General features: G+C 40.6%; 2 protein-coding genes across 2 annotated transcripts in view; one reads left to right on the forward strand and one right to left on the reverse strand.

The window, feature by feature from the left end:
- The window catches only part of LOC143283440 (mitogen-activated protein kinase kinase kinase 4-like), a 49,189-nt gene extending 47,813 nt beyond the window's left edge, over positions 1–1,376 (forward strand). The window contains exons 23-24 of the mRNA XM_076589678.1: positions 592–771; positions 1,254–1,376. Of these exons, the coding sequence (XP_076445793.1) occupies positions 592–771; positions 1,254–1,349 (276 nt within the window). The 3' untranslated portion in view covers positions 1,350–1,376. The remainder of the gene's footprint in view (positions 1–591; positions 772–1,253) is intronic.
- Positions 1,377–11,660: 10,284 nt separating this feature from the next.
- Positions 11,661–20,618, reverse strand: part of LOC143283441 (protein OSCP1-like) — a 28,493-nt gene continuing 19,535 nt past the window's right edge. The window contains exons 8-10 of the mRNA XM_076589680.1: positions 18,074–18,195; positions 16,012–16,078; positions 11,661–14,192 (exon numbers count right to left, since the gene is read on the reverse strand). Of these exons, the coding sequence (XP_076445795.1) occupies positions 14,088–14,192; positions 16,012–16,078; positions 18,074–18,195 (294 nt within the window). The 3' untranslated portion in view covers positions 11,661–14,087. The remainder of the gene's footprint in view (positions 14,193–16,011; positions 16,079–18,073; positions 18,196–20,618) is intronic.

Below are 20,618 nucleotides of genomic sequence, written 5' to 3' on the forward strand. Positions count from 1 at the left end.
GTGTGTATGTGTGTGAAAGGTGTGATACCTTGTGTGTGTATGTGTGTGTGAAAGGTGTGATACCTTGTGTGTGTATGTGTGTGTGAAAGGTGTGATACCTTGTGTGTGTATGTGTGTGTGAAAGGTGTGATACCTTGTGTATTCTGTGGTTCCACCTGTGGAGATCAGTTTTGAATTTGTTAATGAGTTATGACATCCCATGTGCGACAAGAAGTTGAGTTACAGTTTTCTCTTCTTTTTTTTTTTTTTTTTTTTAGGGTTGTCCTTTGTATGTTTTTTCTTCTGACTAGTAGGAATCGCACAGTAACGTTCAAGGCTTTGCACAGCAAATATTGAATAGAATTGGTGAACATGTTAATATTTTACGGAAGCCACTTGTACGATGCAGTATGCGCTTTGCAGTCTCAGCAGTAGGAGTCAAGTAACTTGTCATGTTACTGATCAGTTTGGAAGTTTTCACTTCATCATTTCTAACATTTGTTTTTTTGGTGATTTTATTTCTTACATATACAGATGGGTAGACTAAGGGGGCGGGGGGGGGAGTCAGGGGAGCTAACTGTCAGTACTAAGTGAGTTAACTCCCTTCGACAGCGGCCATGGCACGAGCTGGAGAACAACTACCAGATCATGTACAAGGTGGGGGTGGGCCACAGGCCCGCAGTGCCGGACAGCCTCAGCCCTGAGGGCAAGGGCTTCCTGGACCTCATCATGTGCCACGACCCCGCACAGCGAGCCACGGCCAGCCAGCTGCTCGACCACACCTTCACCAAGGTCAGGGTCACTGGTGGGACATTGTCGGTTTGGTTTGTTGGTTCGTTCTCTGGGTTATGTAAATGAATAATCAATCACGCTATATCCTGATTTTGATATGAATGTATGACGACTTTCCTGGTCGCCATTACAAATGGGCGATGGCCTTATATGTTATGTATGTATTGATTAAATCGTTTGTTTGTTTGTTTGTTTTCTAGGTTATGTAACTGGTTGGTGAAAGTTTGAAGTAGAGCCGTGCAATAAGTGGTGGTATGTATCGAAAAAGTTGAGTTATGTGTGTGTGGCAGTTTGGAAATCCAGTTTTGAGTTGATAGCAAACATTTTGAAAATTATTTATTTGTTTTTTTTTTGTCTTTTTAAGACAAGAACTCTTCATTCATTTTGAAATAATTCATGGCTAACGGCTGTGCTGTTTAAAAAAAAAAAAAAGTTTTTTTGTTTTTTTATTTTATTTTGTTTTATTCTTTTTTTTGACATAGGTTTTTGAGCCGGAGGAAGAGGAGGAGGAGGAGAAGAACAAGAAGAGGAGGCATCATCTGCCCGTGTTGCCCAAGGGATCATCAGAGGAGGCGTGATCACTTTGATTGACTAGTCACAGTGAGTCAGTGGGGGATGTCACCCCCCCCCCCCCCCCCACCCCCACAAGTAAAAACAGGAGACAGTTTTTCAGACATCACCAAGACAGTTTCGCAAACGTCACCAAAAAACAAGAGACAGTTATGCAGACGTCATCCCAAATATTGGACAGTTTTGCAGACGTCTCCCAGAATAATAGAAGACAGTTTCGCAAACGTCACCAAAAAACAAGAGACAGTTATGCAGATGTCGTTCCCAAAAATGGGACAGTTTTGCAGACGTCACCAAAAAAACAAGAGACAGTTATGCAGACGTCATTCCCCAAAATTGGACAGTTTTGCAGACGTCTCCCAGAATAATAGAAGACAGTTTTGTAAACATCACCCCAAAAAACTGGGGACAGTTTTGCAGACGTCGCCCCCCAAAAAAGGGACAGTTTTGCAAATGTCTTCCCCCAAAAATAGAAGACAGTTTTGTAAACGTCACCCCCTCAAAAAAAAACAACAAAAAAAGCTGGAGAATTTTGCAGATGTCACCAAAACACAGGGCGGTTTTGATGTGTTAAAGTGGTGGTTGTTTGAAAGTGAAAAGTTAGTTAAAAAAAAAATTAAAGAAAGAAAGAAATGAAAAGGAAAGGAAAAAAAAAACTTGTCAGTTTGGCTGGTAAGGGGATGGTGCTGAAATTGAACTAAGAGTGACTTGAGCATTGTCTGGAGAGTATTGTGCTATGATCGATGCTGTTGTTAATTTTCCAACATTTTTTTTTCCTCTTGGAGCTCTGCATTACAGAATTTTGGGTTTTTTTGTTTGTTTTTTTTTTTGGGGGGGCGTCTAAATTCTGCTGTGACTAATACTGTTACTGAGTTATTTGTTTAAGTTTCTTTTTATGAAATTTTTTTTTTTTTTTTTTTTTTTTTACACATGATCTTTTTATTCGTTTATTTATTATTTAGGTAGATAATTTACTGATTTTATTTTTTCTGTATCTGTTTATTTTGTTCAGTACTTCTGATTTTTGGAAATTTTCTGTCACTGATATATATTCAGATCAGTTTACTACTCAAGGAGGTGTCACAGCGTTAGAACAAATCCATATGTGCTGCACCACATCAGTGAATTAGATGCTTAGTGATATTTAACGTGCTGAAAGGGAACACATGTAGATGACGTGGCAGGACCATATATGTTAAGCTGTTGAAAATATTTGAGCATGCAACATGCAACTTTACTCTTTCTAAATACAGTTGTTTGTGTTTTTTTTGTTTGTTTTTTATAGTGTTTTTTTTTTTTCCCTACCACCCCCATCCCCAGAAGACAGTTATTTGGATTCAGCAGAATTTTCCAATACTAGTTTTCTGAACAATGTTTTGTATGATTTGTTTTCTGATCATTTTTTTTTATGTAGGCAGGTCCTACATACATGCACTCACATATGCACATGTATGGATGTGCACACACACACAGTTACTGACAAATACATTCATACACAAGTACATAATGAGCTGTATTACAATGCTTTTTATTTATTTTATATTTACCCAATAGCGGTGTTTGTCACCTTCATGCAGAGGGTGTGAGGGTGGGGTGCATGTACATTTATCTCAGTAAGTTGAAACGATGCCAAAAACGTTCCCTGTGCCTCTTGTCAATTATATACATATACATATATGTATTTATATGTATGTATATATATAATTATATTTATGGGCAAACATGAAGTACAGATTGGGACAACGCTTGTGAGCAGCAGTGATAAAACTTTCCCGCCCCCCCCCACTTCCCCCCCCACCCCCTTGACAGCAGAGTGATTGATGCCTGTGTGAGCAATGAAATGTCTGTGCTGATCTGTGAACAGCAGAATAGTGATATTTTCAAGTGAATCAGTGTCGACGTTGATGTTTCCACAACAGGTAGAATCCACCCACCTGCCCACCACCCCATTCCACTCACCCCACCCCCCCCACCCCCCCTATGCCTCCCAACAACAGAATGATCTCTTTGTGAGCAGAGAAACATTGGCTCTGCTAGCAAATAATTGAACAGAATAACCATCGTTTCAGTCAGTTGTTGATGTTGCTTGTTAGTTTGCATCAGTTTGACATGGTAAGTATAGTATCACCAACCATGGAGTGTAATACAAACTCCTTTGAGTCAATTGTTGATGTTAGTTTCCCTGACTATAGAAACCACACACCTCCTTTTCCCCCTCTCCCACTTCCCTATCCTTAGACGCCCTTTTTTTTTTTTGTTCCTCCTGCAAATAATTAAAAGTTGTTAGCAAAATATGTGCCAGAATTGTAACACATGGGCATGGGAGAGGATTGGGATGTAACTTAATCGCCTTGAGATTTCTTGTGTGCTTGTTGACAATGCTAAATGACCGTACTGTCTTTAGAAGAAATAATGATTATATTTGCAATGGTAAGTGAGATTCTTCTTTTTTTTTTTTTTTTTTTTTTTTTTTTTTTTTTTTTTTTTGCACTTGAGAAATATGTGCGTACGTGTGGTGACTTGTTGCGTACAGTTAACTTCCAAGTAATTGAACTGAAACAACAGTTCCACCTTGCAATTACATGAACATTGTTGTCAGGGTGGGGGTTTTTTTTCTTTGTTTGCCATAATGCTTTTATTGGGTTTTATTTTATTTTTTAAAGAACATTTGGCACTTTGTCATTGACACGCAAAGCATATTGTTAACTCACTCAGTACGGCCAGTCCTCTCTTCTCCTCTACACAGACCCCTTGGATGTCCAGTGGGTGTCTCAATGACCCAACCTTTAGCTTCCGTCGTCAGAATTGTGGTATTCTTTGTCAACATTCACCTCTTCAGTATGAGAGCCTTCCACTTGAAATATTTTGATGGTGGTAACTGGGGTGAAACGCTGTTAACGTCTTTTCTTTCGCCGTTCGTATGGAGTGAGTTAAGCAGATGAAGCACAAATAGGATTCAGTAAAGAGGGAGATAGGGTGGGGGAGTGTGATGTGATGGCAAGTAAGCTGTGTATTTGATGTGAAGGCGGGAACCTGCGGTCCTGAAACAGTGCGTGAAAACCACTCAAATACCCAGTTCATTGCATGTCAACATAATTGGTGTGAGGTGGCATAATCGGAGCTTGTTCACATGTTACCTGTGTTATATTTGGGGTCTTGATGTACATATTAGAGCATGCCAAGAAACATTTGTTGATTATGGTGGGTTTTATTATTTTTTTTTAAGTTTACCATGAAAATCAAGCCGATATCATTTTGTGGTTTGACATGTTTTGAATTCCAGTCATTTGCATTGTTGCTGTTTGATGTTGATGCAAAAAAAAAAAAAGTATGACTTTGGAAAAAAAAAAGAAGAAAAAAAAGAAAAAAAAAGAAGAAAGATTGCCAGGTGTTCAGTTGCAGAGACAAGACAAATTTCCAGCAAAAACAACAGCAAAGAAACAACAGAAAACCTGAAAAAAAACAGCAGGACAACTTGATGAGTATAAAGTGCCAACACATGGAAGACGTGATGAATGACAAGACAAAACAGTTGAAGGTGGAACAAGAAGAAATGAAACGGCTGTCATTTATTGTGCATCATTGTGTGACATAGTTGCTCAGCATGCCAGAGAAAAGTTCTTCTGAAATCCACACAAAAAACAGCAGCCTCAAAAAATAATCTCTTTGTCATTGTCAGGGTTCCGACCCATGCTGGAGTCTGCAACGGTGGGTTGCGCAGTAAGCGTGTTGAATCAAACGTAATTCTACGTAAAAAAGACTTTTCCTTTCAGCGTTGTCTGTGGCCACTGGTGGGTGGGTAATTTTGCCAGCGACATAGGTTCCCAGGTGACGCGCATAACCAGTCTATGGGGCGCTGAGCACCGCTGATTCCTTGAAGCTCTCGGCTCATTTTTAGCAATGACAGATGCTTGTGTTTGACACTCGCTGGCTGGTCCAGAGTTACTGCTGGAGTGGGTTGATTCTGCTGAGGAGGAGCGACGTAGAAATCCATTAGTAAGGTATGTTCTGTTCTGAGTGGCATCGTGATTGTTTCTAGGTGGTGCCGGGTGGGTTGGTGGGTGGGAGGGGGGGGGGGGGGGGGGGGGGGGGGGTTTGGGGGGGAGGGGCGTGACAGGTCACTGTCTTGACTGGTGTTTTCATGTGCTTTTTACATTACCATATCCAGTCTCGGCTACATGACTGATCATTTTTATTGGTGGTGTGATTTGTGTTAGAATGTTTTTTTTGTTTTTTTTTGTTTTTTTTTTCACTTTGTTTCTGGATGCTGAAAATGTTCTTTTTCTTTGTGTACGGATTCTGAAGTCAAGATTTTTTTGTATACATCTGTTATTGTTGAGTACCCTTTGTTTTGTTATTTTGTGTTTCAAGTTAAAGTCATATCTGTTTTTTGAGGGTGATTTGGTTTTGTAAATATGTAACATTTGTGTTGTTTTGTCACTCAGGTGTTGAGATATATATATATATATATATACCTTTGTTCTTGCTTGTTCTTTATTTTTGTTTCTTTCAGAAAAGAGTTGTTAACAATACATGTATGTGAACAAGAAATATTTCCATGTTATTTTTTTCTTTTATTCCTTTTTAAAAAAAATTGTTTTACTACTGCGTTTTAAAACTACTGCGTTTTAGAAACTTTAATGCTCCCCCCCCCCCTTCCCATGCTGTTTTAAGAGTGGAAGAATAAAAACAGCGCTGTTCTGTCGACGCTGGAACTGTGACGGACGAACCCGGGTGTGACCGTGTATGGGGGGAATCTAAATGAGCGGCGTGGGAGTAATGCCACTGAAACGGTGCAGATGATGGGGCAAAAAAAACAACCAAAAAACCCAAACAGTGCTGTTATTTCTGTGGCTCTTCCTGTCTCTGTCTTTCCACTTGTATTTCTTTATTCATTTATTTCTTCATTCATTTTTGTGTTGATTTATTCGCGTACTGCTTTCTCTCGCTGCTGTGGTGATGTTTCTCTGGCCCTTCGTTTGGAGACAAGGACAAGGACATGTTGTGCTGGGTTGGGCCCCCCGCATCTCCCCTCCTCCCCTTCCCCCCCCCCCCCCCCCCTCCCTTTTGCTGAGGGCTCGTTCAGTATACTCAGCATCTCCATGTTCTGGAAGTTCTGTGCCGGATGTTTCCTCTTTTTTTTTTTCGATTGCTGTCTTTGTTTCTGTCATCATCCATCAGTTTGTGTCACCTTTACACTTAGTCAAATAGCCAGAAAAAAAGAGCAATATTTAAGTGTGGGGTTTGTTGTTGTTTTTTAAAGTGAAATTAGTTCCCTGATCTTAACATATTCAGATTCTGAGGTCAGCAAGCTGGAAAGTTCGTACAGAATTCTGGAAGTCTTGTCAGGTCTTGTGAGAATCTTTTTTTTTTTTTTTTCCAGGGCTGGAAAAGTCTTGGAATTTTGATAAAACCGATGACCAGTACCATTCAACAAAGATCTCAGTTTATTGTTCGGCAATCAATTAGAAAATAACAACAACAAAAAGTGGTGAAAATAGAATGTGATACTGAATATTGGGATGTCCATCAGTCTGTTTTGTCAGCAATTTAGCCATTTTGATTGAGTTTGGGTTTGTGTTTGATACGGTTTGGGGCAGAGGTAGGTCTTGGGGAGGGGGTGGGAGGGAGGGGGGTTGCTTGATGGTGGTCTGTAGGTACCCTGTGTATGGTGGAGCCTGGTTGCTCTCTGCCTGCCTTCAACAGCCCTGATGCCACACACTGTCTTCTGTAGTGCTGAGTTTCCAGTCTGAAAGTAGAGTTTCCATGCAGTACTTGTTGTGTATGTGTGAGAAAGTCTTTTTTCCGCTTTTGCTGTTTTTCCCTCTCAAGGCCTGACTGAGCGCGTTGGGTTACGCTGCTGGTCAGGCATCTGCTTGGCAGATGTGGTGTAGCGTGCATGGATTTGTCCGAACGCAGTGACGCCTCCTTGAGCTACTGAAACTGAAACTGAAACTGTTTTTCCCTTATGCTGTTGATGTGTCTTCAGTCTGATAGCATCATCTCAGATGAACAGACTATAGATAGATAAATGACATGTTGGTGTGTGATAGGGTATGTGAACTGGGTGTGTCAGGATTTGATATGGTGTCCGTTCCTTGTATTCAGTCGATAGTTGTTCAGTCTTTCAGTGTGCTAGACTCTCATGGTAGTCGTGATATTTGCATCTACATCTTCTTGCTGATCCTGATCCTACTGAGAGCGGGGAGGAACAAAATGTGAACGGTTTCAGCGAGAATTTGGGGGATTTGTGCATGTGTGTGTGTGTGTGTGTGTGTGTGAAAATTTGTGTGTGTAATGTGAGTGTGTGTGTCTGTGTGTATGAGGAGAATTTGTGTGTGTGATGTGAGTGTGTGTGTCTGTGTGTATGAGGAGAATTTGTGTGTGTGTGTGTGAATGTGTGTGTGGGTGGATACAGAAAAGAGGAGGGGGAAGAGAGAGATGTCATAAACTTTCAGTTCCAGAATCTGGCTTGGCTGGAAGTTCTCTTTTGAAAGACATTCATCTATTATTGCATTGGTTCAAATGTCTTTTTTTGAAAATACAAATAAGTTTTAATTGACATGTTGTCTTCCTTCTTCAATAAGGGGAGGGTGGGGGAGGAGGGAGCCGGTGTGTGTGTGTGTTTGGGGATAACAGTTTGACATAAAAGCAGGAGAGGTTGGTTGCATTGTTGACACATTATCTCAGGCAGTCCAACTTCTCATGGCGCCATATTTTAGTTGTGTGTTGGTTTTTTTTTTTTGTTTTTTTTTTTTTTTTACATCTCCATAATGTGTTCTGTGTCATATTCTCAAGGGCTGACCAATGTCTTGGGGTTTCAGCATACGTCCGGTATCTTTTTTTTTTTCTTGATTTTTTTTTCTTCAGATGCGGATGTGGTGTTAGCATACGTGGATGTCTGTATGCTTCGTCACCTCCTTCAAACTGAAACTGTCATCCGCATTGTAACCATTGATTCAAGAGTTTTGTTAAATCTTTTTTCTTCTTCTTTTCATTATTATGGTCCTGTGTTTTGTCGGCCAGGCAATAAGTAACAAAAGATATATAAAAAAAAGTTTCTTTTGTTTGTATGTCTGCGTGTTGTCTGACGAAACATAGAAAAGGGTGTGACGATAAAGACCGCTCTGAACTTTGAATGATCAGTATTGTATCTGATGGTGATTTTTGTTGTTGTTGGTGATTGGGGGCAACAGACTTGTGTCCAAATGAACTGATGTGTTACCTGTTGATGAGGGGTGTGCTAACGAGCTCAGGTGAATCCATACAGCCGTTGTGATTGTGGTGTGTGGTCCCAGGTACTTTGTCATCATGTGAAGGTTACCATGGTGATTACGAGAAATCCTAGGGAACGTCGGTGACATTTTCTCAGTACTTTGTCAGCATGAAGATTACCTGAGGGATAAAGCAATAAATCCTAGGGAACGTCGTTGACATTTTCTCAGTACTTTGTCTCTGGGGGATATAGCAATGAATCCCAACGAATGGCAGTGACATAAGGCCAAACGGAGTCAAGATCTAGCCAGATGGACTTTTAGGCTATGAAGCCCTAAGCAAGTATACTGGTGATTGTCCAGTGATGCCAGCGCAACACATGGTCATCATCAGTTACCAAGAGACGACCATGATCAGTTGTGCAGTTGTACACATGAATGCTGCTGCTGGTCAGTATTTTATTTTCTGGGACAGTTCAGGCATAGTTTCTGGGACAGTTCAGGCATAGTTTCTGGAATAGTTAAGGCATAGTGAAATTCGTAGGTTAAAAGAAAACAACAACAAAAAAAACTTTTTTGCAGGTGGGAATATCAAATTGCATATTCTGCAGTACTTACGTAGCTGGAGTGAGCATTGCAGCATGTGATATCAGTGAAATCTGTTGATCTAGTTTGCAGTGTGGTTGTCACTGTTTAACTCACTCAGTACGGCCAGTCCTCTCTTCTCCTCTACACAGACCCCTCGGATGTCCTGTGGCTGTCTCAATGACCCAACCTTTAGCTTCCGTCGTCAGGATTGTGGTATTCTTTGTCAACATTCACCTCTTCAGTATAAGAGCCTTCCGCTTGCAATATTTTGATGATGGTAATTGGGGTGAAATGCTGTTAACGTCGTCTCTTTCGCCGTTCGTATGGAGAGAGTTAATTACTGAAATTTCTTGATGCAGTCTAATTTTGGCGATGGAAATATTTAGTAGCAGTTAAAGAAAGAAAAAAAATAGATGTTAGAAATTGGTTTTCTTTGGATAAGAACAGTTTCAGTCCTTGGGGTGGATTGAAATTTCAGTGGTGGATGTGTTCAGCAGTGACTGTTGACTTCAGTCCTGTGGATCAGGAGCTGTTTGCTCCAGCTGGCATTATTTTTCAGGGGGCATTCACGTTTATTGGGATGGGGATTGGGGAGGGGGGGGGAAGTGGGAGACAAGACCTGGTGCTCAGTAGTGGAGGAAAAATGAGGAGAAATTGAGGAAAAAACGGTGCTTAAGTATGGTAAATCAACTTTGACAATCTATTTGTTTTATTTATTTATTCACTCGCTTATTTTTTTTTTTTTAAAAAGTGTTTTAAAACATATTTTTAGGTTACTTATTACGCTGACTGTGATTCAGGAACAGATATTGCTTGGAATTGTTATTAATTTTAGGAGACTGGCAGTTCTGTACTAATTGGCACATAATACAAAATCTAAGGCAGGATTTTAGCTTTCATTCATGTTACTGATGTAGCTGTTGTTTTAAAGTGCTGGGTAACGGTTGTCAGTTGCATTAGAGGGGGTACATGTTGAAAAAGGATGGCAGGTTCCAAGGAAAACGTGGAATCAATTGTCACAACAAGTGTGTGTGGTTGGATTAAAATAACCGGTAGATTTGGATGGGCCACCAGTATAGTGACAAGCAGATATTGTTCAGGTTTGAGGCAGAATGGATTCACAGAGTAAAGAGGTTCTTGTTTGTAAATTGTGTGTCTGTGACGTGTGTACTACTGCTTTAGAAAAAACAAACAAACAAAAAAACCCAAGAAAAACTAAAACAAAACAAAGTGGTGGAATGTTGTTTGTACATGGGAGTGGCAAGTATCTTTTCATGTGTGATGATGATGACGATGATGATGGAACTTGTGTGTGTATATATGCTGGCCACAGTGGATAGCTGGTCGTGATGGCTGTGTACATAGTTAGCATGAGAGGTTCATGTGGACCGGTTGTTACAGATGAAGTGATTGTTGTTGACATGTTCTGTATCAACACTCTCTCTACCAGGTGCCTGCTCAGAGAAAAATAAAAAAATATATTTATTGAGCAAAATACATGCACTGTGTCAGACATTGAGAGAGAGAGGTGTGTGTGTGTGTGCATGTTTGGAGAGAGGAGGGGCATTAACTCACTCGGGATGACAAGTTTTCTCCCTTGCTTTTCCCCACAGACAGCCCATTTGTAAGGGTTTGGAAAAAAATTACAAAAAGTACAAAATACAGAATAAGAAAATGAAACTTTCAGAACTGGTTTATTACGTGTTGAGCTATTACATATATATAAAAAAAAAAAAATCAAATTTCTCATCTTATTTTTTACACTTTTGCCATATGTAGAAAATACTGCCAATTTTTCACCCCGAATCACCATACCCATGCTCGCTTTCTGCATTAAATTCGCTTTCTTCTTCGTCATCATCCACCTCTTCAATGTCCGACCCTTCAGTTTGTAGCATTTCAAGTACTTGGCAACCCTAAAACGTTGCCGTCGCTACCTTGTTCGCTTCACAACATTTTATGAAGAGCCCGCTTTGCTAACAGGCTGGCATGCGAGCAGACGACTGGTCAGTGACTTTGTCAGCGTGTGTGCGAGATGGGCCACACATGGCAGGCTGACCAATCATACCATTCGATTGTGGAGTGACCCAGAATAGCACACTCTGCTTGGCTAATCACAAAATCACGTGTACAGCGCGTGATGGATTTTTATTTCTTGAAAATGCTATTCCATTCCGTCGTCTGAAACCGAATACATTTTATGTAGGAATGCTCATGCATTCCTTTGTACGGAGAGAGTTCAATCTTTCGCTGCCTAGTTTTTGTGTGTGGAAAACACTCCCCAGTACCGAATCTTTCAGACTCGATACTCTCAGTCACATGATTCAGTCTGTGTCAAAACAGTGCAATGGATTTGTTCACTTCAAACTCGGTCAAAGGGGTCAGCTGTCTAAGATTTCTCACAGTGTGAACAAAGGATCCGTTTAACATGACATGGTGGTGAACTGTCTTGTTGAAGGCACAAGCACATACACAAACGCACATTCATTAACACACACATGCAGACATATAGAAGCACACACACACACACATACAAGCCTTCACATCATTTATTTGTCACCAAACAGGGAATACTTTAAACAACATACATAATGATCAGATCATGTGCAGTTCAATGAAAACCATTCCTTGCAATGCTGCGAGAATGGACGGATGCTTCAGTAATTATACACCTTTCAATACAATGTAATCTAATCACATTTTTGCAAGGAATGTATCACATGTTTTGTCTAATATCAACAACAGTAAAGGGATGTGATCAAATAAAGCAACTGGAACTGTAATGCTCTTCCAATTCAATCAAATCACAAATAACAAGAACATTATCATTTTGTTCTTCCCAGGAATGTTTTGTATCCTATTTTGTGCATGAAACAATGGCAGCCCCAAGAAACTGATGAGAGAGACTTGTGGCTTGACAGTACTGTGCTTTGCATTAAAAACATGAACACTACGTACTCCAAATGCTGAAAACGTGTCGCTTACCTTATAACGTCCTTGGAAAAAAAAAAAACTTTTCAATATTCCTTTGTGTTTTTAATCTGAAATCTTTTGAAGCAAAAGTTACACTGGAAAAGGTGCCTTTTGGTCATTCCTCGACACAAACAGGTACATGGAATTCTGTCTAGCTTTCTGCAGTACTGCAAATGGATTGAAAACGGGGGAGATGAAAGCCTTTGAGTATACACATGGAATATCATAACTGTGTAAAACCAGACCGATGTTCATCCCATTAACCTCTTATGGCTCTTGTTGTAAGTCTTTAATGTGCACAATGCTTCAAAAAGTACTACGGCAAAAAGAGTTCTCAATCATTTGAGCAGGGATTTATGTGGTCTCCAAGGGTCCCCCCAGCACCACCCTGACATACACCAAGCATTCGTTTAGTTTTACTGGCCTTACATTGTCATAATTCAGCACACGCACATATACACGGATTCAAATGAGTGTCATGGTAACAATGAAACAGAATAAAAACAACTTTTCAGGGTTCTAAAACATCGGAACAGAAAGCATTCACATTTATTGCATGCAAAAAAAAAAAAAAAAAAAAAAAAAATCAGGGTTCTTAAACCTGAACAGAAACAATTCACTTTTATTGCAAAATGACAAGAAGAAAAAGTTCCAACATGCTTTCAGTCTGTGGGAGGTGAAAGCCACAGTGACAGGAACACTCACAAACTATCTACAATCACTGTGGAATCCATGTGTAAAGTCTCAACACACTGAACACAACAAAACTGGGTGTCCACACATTGCAACACACACACACACACACACACATGCAGAGCATGTTCCAACCAACAACAAACTCATGCCTGATACTGATATAAACTTCAGCTCACTGTGTAAAACTGACTGCTGTGAATCCATCCGATGCTGGGACACACTCACTAAAACTGGCTGTCCAACTTTCTTTTGGGGCTGTCGGCAATGTGAATGTCTTCGTGTGCGTGTGTGTGAACTCGCGCTTGCATGTCAGTGCAAAACCATGCTGCTTTTGTTGTATGAAGCACACCATCTCCATGCAGTTACAGTGTCACTTTGTTCAACATGTGTTGACAGTCTCTCCTAACCTTAAGTCATTGGCATGAGTTTTAGAGTATCTCCGAATATTAAGTCACTGGCATGAGTTTTGACAGTTTCTCCTAACCTTAAATCACTGGCATGAGTTTAGACAGTCTCTCCAAACCTTGAGTAACAGTCTCTCCTAACCTTAAGTGACTGGCATGACATAACAGTCTCTCCTCACCTCAAGTCAATGGCGTGAGTTTAGACAGTTTCTCCTAACCTTAAATCACTGGCATGAGTTTAGACAGTCTCTCCAAACCTTGAGTAACAGTCTCTCCTAACCTTAAGTCACTGGCATGAGTTTTAGAGTCACTGGCTGTGTATATATATATATATATGTATATATATATGTATATAAAGTACCAGGTATGCACACAGATCCCTACAGAGCTGCTGGTGGCAAGAACAGGGGGGGGTGTCTCAGGGGGTGTTCGGTTGATATGACATCCATGATAATTATGAGAGTGGAATGAAGGCCTAGAGGTAATGCACCCGCCTGGGAAGCAAGAGAATCTGAGCGCACAGGTTCGATCCCCACACGCACCAGTGTTTTCTCTCCCTCCACTAGAACCCTGAGTGGTGGGCTGGGTGCTAGTCATTCGGATGAGACGATAAACCAAGGTCCTGTGTGCGGCATGCACTTTGCGCGCATTAAAGAACTCACGGCAACAAAAGAAAGACCCACTTCGATAGGGGGAGCAGAGAAATCTGTTGTGACAAAAAAAAAAAAAGAGTAACACAATACAATACCTGTGGTAATAACACTTCAGTGAACACACCTCCTCCTTCTCCAGACAGCTAGCTGCAGGCTGTGTTGAGGAACATGGTGGGGAGTGGGGGGAAGGGGGGGAGGGGAGGGTGGGAGATGTCCACTCAGTTGGCGCTGTCCATCAGGTCCAACAGGTCACTGTCGCCCTGGGCCCCCTCGTCCACGCTCAGCTCCCCCATGATCTTGTTCAGCTCAATGCTGCGCTGCTTCTGCACACACACACACACACACACACACAGTCACGCACTGAATAAAATAGAATAGAATAGAATACGTACATAAAAAGGTACAAACATAAATCGAAAATCATACACAAACACAGATACAGTAGAAATCAGGATACATACATGTGCAAATCAATAAAAAAAACCAAAAAAAACTTGTGCACACACACACACACACACACACAGAGTCACGCATTGAATAAAATAGAATACGTACATAAAAAGGTACAAAAATAAATTGAAAATCATACACAAGCACAGATATAGAAATTAAGATACATACATGTGCATATCAATAAGAAAAAAAACCCTGTGCATACCCACACATGCACACACGCACATGCACACACACACACACGCTTAAACAGAAGCCGCATATTACATGTGAATGGGGCTGACGACTAAATCTTGAGGTAGATGGTTGTTGACTGCACAATTCTATTTAATCATACTGGATTTGTTCGAGAGACAGGGCATTGATTGCTTTGGAGAAAAAACTTTTTTTTTTCTCCCTTGCAATGAAGGCTATATTATTAGACCAGAAAACATATACCAAATTCCAGAAAAGATCATCACCATCACAAATATGGAAAAAAACGCAACAGCAAAAATCACACCACGTAACCAGTTTCCATAAAAAAAAATAGTTATTAAACACTGACTGCATGCAACATGTATAATTATGTTATTGATAAACATGATTTCTTAACACTGAAGTCCTGAAGACAGACAGACAGACACATGCTTACTTTTGATGTGCTATTTCCCTTATACAGCGTGAGAGAAAAAAAACACTGTGAACATATGCTTAAAGTTGAAATCAAGATTTCACAACTCCGAACAGTATCTGACTGGAAATAATAAATTGTAAACCTCTTGACACTGAAAGCACAATGTCTTGAAATGACAGGTGTCTCATGAGTCTTTCCAAATACCAGTTCTTTTTTCTTATTGTCTTATGAGTCTTCACCTTAAAATCTTTTTCTGTTATTCTCTTATGAATCTACCCATACAGGGTTTTTTTTCTTTTTCTCTTACGAGTATTCCCCATTTCTTTTTTTTGTATTCTCTTATGAAACTTTGCCTTAAATTCTTTTTCATCTTCTGAATCATGACCATACAAATTCTTTTTTCTTAATCTCTTATAAATCTCCCCCATAGTTTTTTTCTTTTCTTATTCTCTTATGAATCTTTTCCCATACCAATTCGTTTTATTGTTCTCTTATGAATCCTTCCCCATGTAGATTTTTTTTTCTTCTTCTTATTCTCTTATGAGTCTTCCCTGAACCAGTTGTTTTTCTTGTTCTCTTATGAATCTTTCCCTGTACCATTTTTTTTTTTTAATACTCTTATGAATCTTCTCCTTAAATTATTTTTCTTATTCTCCTATGAATCATCGCCGTACCACTTCTTTTTCATATTCTCTTGTGAATGTTTCCTCATTCCAATTCTTTTTTTAATTTTTTTTTTATTCTGAGTCTTCCCTGAACCAAATCTTTTTCTTGTTCTCTTATGAATCTTCTCATACCAGTTCTTTTTTTCTAATTCTCTTATGAATCTTCTCCATACCAGTTTTTTTTTTTTTTTTTCTTTCTAATTCTTGATGCACTTGTCTTCTAATCATTCAATCCTCTGTGTGTTTCTTTCTCCATGATGCACCAGTGCACCAGTACCGACGACTTTCAGTTCACTCACACTTTTAATTCATCCGTCTTCATGCACTGGTTCCCACCTTTTTTGTTGGTGCACCTGTACCAATGACTTTTAAAGTTCACTTGTACTTTCAATTTGCCTGTTTCCTTACCTTTGTTGCATCAATCTTGACAACTTGTGATTCCTCTTCTTCAATTGGTTTGATGGTTGCTGCTTGTCTGCAAGACAAAGATCCAGATGTCAGAACAGGTCCCGTAAAGTTTGGTCTATTGAGCGCACTGGTATATAAGCCGCACCCACTAAATTTTGGAAAAAAATTGAACTTTATACATACATAAGCCGCACCGGCTTATAAGCCGCACTTATTTCCGGTACCAGAACACATACTGATCCTAAAGAAAAGCTGTCAATACTGTTGGTTATGAAATAAACACAAGCGGGAAACAACGCAAAGAAAAAGCAAGCGAAAACACTGCTAGTGCCACAAAAAAACAATAAATAAACACAACGAAAATAAGATCCATAATTTAGGGATCGTCACATTTATTCAATGTCATCCTGCTCACTGAATCCACTAAAATCTTCGTCTTCAGTGTCCGAGTTGAAGAGAACCAGCACAGCTTCCTCCGCCATCTTGTCACTGACTTCAGCCTTGCTTTCACTTCATGAACATGAAGGTGGAGGTCGCTGCTGGTTCGTTGCTTGCACTATCGTCTGCTAGGTCGACCGCCTTCAATTTGAAGGCTGCATCATAGGCATAACGTCGTGTTTTCGGCATGATGAGGGTGTACGCTTGAGCAGGGTAGAACTGAATGTTGATCTGAAGGCTTTAATGCGTGCGGATTTGATTTATAAAACGTGAACAGTTAGCACACTATCCTGATGCTCATCCAAAAATTCATGGACAGAAATCATGAATTCGGTGAGTTGAAGGGCAGCTAAGAATAGACGAGAACATGACACTCCTGGGATCGTTAAAATCCACAAATAAGCCGCATCATTGTATAAGCCGCAGAGGTTGAAGCTGGGGTAAAAAGTCGCGGCTTATAGACCGAGCTTTACAGTAATCAGAAATAGATGAAAACTGTAAGGAACATATGATAAAGCTTTTAAAGGATGTTGATGTTCCATGAGTTGGTATGGATTTTGTATATAAGATTCAAGCAAAAAACAAAAACCGACATTGGAAATCTGCAAAGTTCCACAAGACATTACTGCTAGCAGCACTTAACAATCCATGGCGATCACGGGTATGGGTATCCAGTTAACAAAATGCGAATCATTTCACCATCCTCAACAATACATCTGGTCACATACACGCACACTGGTACAAGCACTCATAAACATGCTGAAGACTAACTGTATTGTATGCAACAACAAAAAAAAATAAATGAACACTGATACTACAAAATAGCTCAATGCCTTTTTGTAAGCAAAACAAAAATTTGCCACTACTTGCTTTTGCTTTCTACATGTTCCAAAAGAAGTATTATGCTGCTGTATGCAAAGAACAAAAGAGCTTCATAATGTCTGGGTATGCACATACATGCACATGTTTAACCCCAGCTTGTGTAAAACACCCCTGTTCAGCCCAAATGTGTGTAAAACGTTCAGCTGCTCAGGGTGCAATAGCCGAGTGGTTAAAGCATTGGATTTTCAATCTGAGGGTCCCCGGTTCGTATCCCGATGACAGCACCTGGTGGGTAAAAGGTAAAGATTTTTCCCATCTCCAGGTGAACATATGTGCAAGTATATGCACTCAGACGATCAAATACGCACATTAAAGATCCTTACAATCCATGTCAGTGTTCGGTGGGTTATGGAACACAAGAACATACCCAGCATGGACACCCACGAAAAAACAGAGTATGGCTGCCTCCATCGCAGGGTAAATAAACAAAACGGTCAAACACATAACATGTTACATGTCTGTCTGAGAGTGTATGTGTGTGTGCCTGAAATCTGACTGAATGACACAGGAATTGATCAGCGTCAAATGGCAGCTGTCAGTCGGCTCTACCCAGCTAGGCAACCCGTTGTGCAAATGACCCTGTGTTTGTAAAGCACATAGAGGTTGGTCTCTGACTGAGGATAGGCGCTATATAAGTATCCATATCAATCATTCATTCAAGCCCTGCTTGTTCACCACCTCCCCAGCCCCCCCCCCCCCCCCCCCCCCCCCCCCGCACACCCCCTGTCCATCCCCAGCTTACTCTTCCTCCTTGTCGTCCTTGAAGAGGTTGAGGCGGAACTCGGACTTGGTGACCGCCGCCCCGATCAGCTGGGACAGCAGGTCCAGGTGGGCCTTGGCCAAGGGGTCTGGCTGGGCAGAGTCCTGTGCAGGGATGGTAATGATGATAGTGTGGTTGTTGTTGTAAAGTTCAGGGCCCAACACTCAGCTTAACTCACATACTGACATAAACTGTTGCAGTGATGACAATGATAATGTTGTTAGTGCTGTTGTAGGGCCCAACGCTCAGCTTAACTCACGTATTGACATAAACTGTTGCAGTGATGACAATGATAATGTTGTTAGTGTTGTTGTAGGGCCCAACGCTCAGCTTAACTCACATATTGACATAAACTGTTGCAGTGATGACAATGATAATGTTGTTTGTGCTGTTGTAGGGCCCAACGCTCAGCTTAACTCATGTATTGACATAAACTGTTGCAGTGATGACAATGATAATGTTGTTGTTGTTGTTGTAAAGTTCAGGGCCCAACGCTCAGCTTAACTCGCGTATTGACATAAACTGTTGCAGTGATGACAATGATAATGTTGTTAGTGTTGTTGTAGGGCCCAACGCTCAGCTTAACTCACAGGGGGTCTGGCTGAGCAGAGTCTGTGTGCAGTGACGGTAATAACACTGTTGTATTGTATTGTATTGTATTGTATTGTATATTGTACTGTATTGTACTGTATTGTACTGTATTGTATTGTATCGTATTGTACTGTATTACTCTCTTTTGTCACAACAGATTTCTCTGTGTGAAATTCCGGGCTGCTCTCCCAAGGGAGTGCACGTCACTACACTGAGAGCGCCACCCTTTTTTGTTTTGTTTCGGGCCTGCAGTTTTATTTGTTTTTCCTATCAAGGTGGATTTTTCTACAGATTTTTGCCAGAGACAACCCTTTTGCTGCCATGGGTTCTTTTCTGTGCGCTAAGCGCAAGCCGCATACAGGACCCTGATTTATCACCTCATCTGAATGACTAGCATCCAGACCACCACTCATGGTCCTGTGGAGGGGAAGAGAATACTGGCGACTATGTGATTCGAACCAGAGCACTCAGATTCTCTTGCTTCCTAGGCAGACACATTACCTCTAGGCCATCACTCCACTGTTGTTGTAAAGTCCTGGGCCCCAACGATCAGCTAAAATCACAAAGCTGACATAAGCTTTCAGTTTGGGCCAACAGCAAAGTGAGAGCTATATGATCGATGGTTTCTCCACTGCATTTACAGCTTAGTCTTTTGTGAAGGACAATGACTCTTGAAACTACGGGGCAAGATTGCACTGGCTCTTTGTGCCTCAGCCTTGTGGGGGCTGGTCGGCCTTTGGGGACCCTCCCCAACCCGGACTGTCCTAAAAAACCCTCTTGTCCAAGAGAGCAGGAATGAAACGTGGGCAAGACACTCTCCACTTCTAATCAAATTCTAGCCACAGAGAGTCAGGACAGCAGATAACCTCCTCTGCTGATCTGATGGTCAAGAGTCCAATACGACTGACTATGATACAAGGTCTGGTCATTACATCCAGAGAGAACGCTGCCTGGACTTTAAAAACACACACAGTTCTAGTCAGCTACAGGCTACAGTGCAGAGAGGTCCACACCCCCACAGAGTCAGAGAGGAAGAGCTGTGAGTGGTCACTGCATGCAAGGAAAAGAGCAGAGACAGAGTATGGCGCAACTGTGTGGGAAAGGAACCGTTGTTGACATTCCTTAACCAGTGGTGTGCCAGAGTTATTTTTAGCATTGCAGCAATACCTGTACTAAGCCAGACTCCACTGTTACAAAACTAAATCACAACAATCCTGGAAGCAACTGCCATGGCATGTGCTGTTAGTATTAGCTGCTGGGCTTTGCGGAGCTGAACTGGGTTGTTCAGCGTAGATCTACTGTATGAGATTATTGTTCAACAGCTTAGAATAAATATTCTATAAGAAAAAAATTAAATCTACAAGACTGTCATATAATGCCCAACAGCATTAAGATATATATAATAATAAAAAAATCTACAAAACCATCATCACTGAAAAATATACAACATATCAATAATTCTGAAAACATTCTATCAACAGCATGAGACCAATAGACAAAGAAATCAACAACATTCTCAAGAAAAATTCCACAATACAAGCACAGTACTATGAAATAACAGGCAATAATACTAATACTGAAAAAAAATTATACACTGGTTAGTCTGGAGAAAACAGAATATAAGTGTACAACTGTGTAATGCTTAAAAAACTAAGGTACATGTCAGCCAAAGTACATCATACAGTAACATAACATAACAACATTATGGTAACATAACAATTACATCAGTAGTATTCCTTGAAAATATCAACAGCAATACGGTTAACTCACTCCGGACGATGGAACACTCTAGCGTTCCTGACGTAAGGCAGTGCTCCGGACGACGGAACGCTAAAGTGGTTTCGACAATTAAAATTTTTTCCACGTTTTCCTCATGGGGTAGCATAAAAATCGCAGCTAAACCTGGCACTGCGAACGTTCGAAGGGTTGAAAGGAA

Source organism: Babylonia areolata, chromosome 6 (assembly GCF_041734735.1).
Source record: "Babylonia areolata isolate BAREFJ2019XMU chromosome 6, ASM4173473v1, whole genome shotgun sequence".
NCBI classification, from domain to species: domain Eukaryota; kingdom Metazoa; phylum Mollusca; class Gastropoda; order Neogastropoda; family Buccinidae; genus Babylonia; species Babylonia areolata.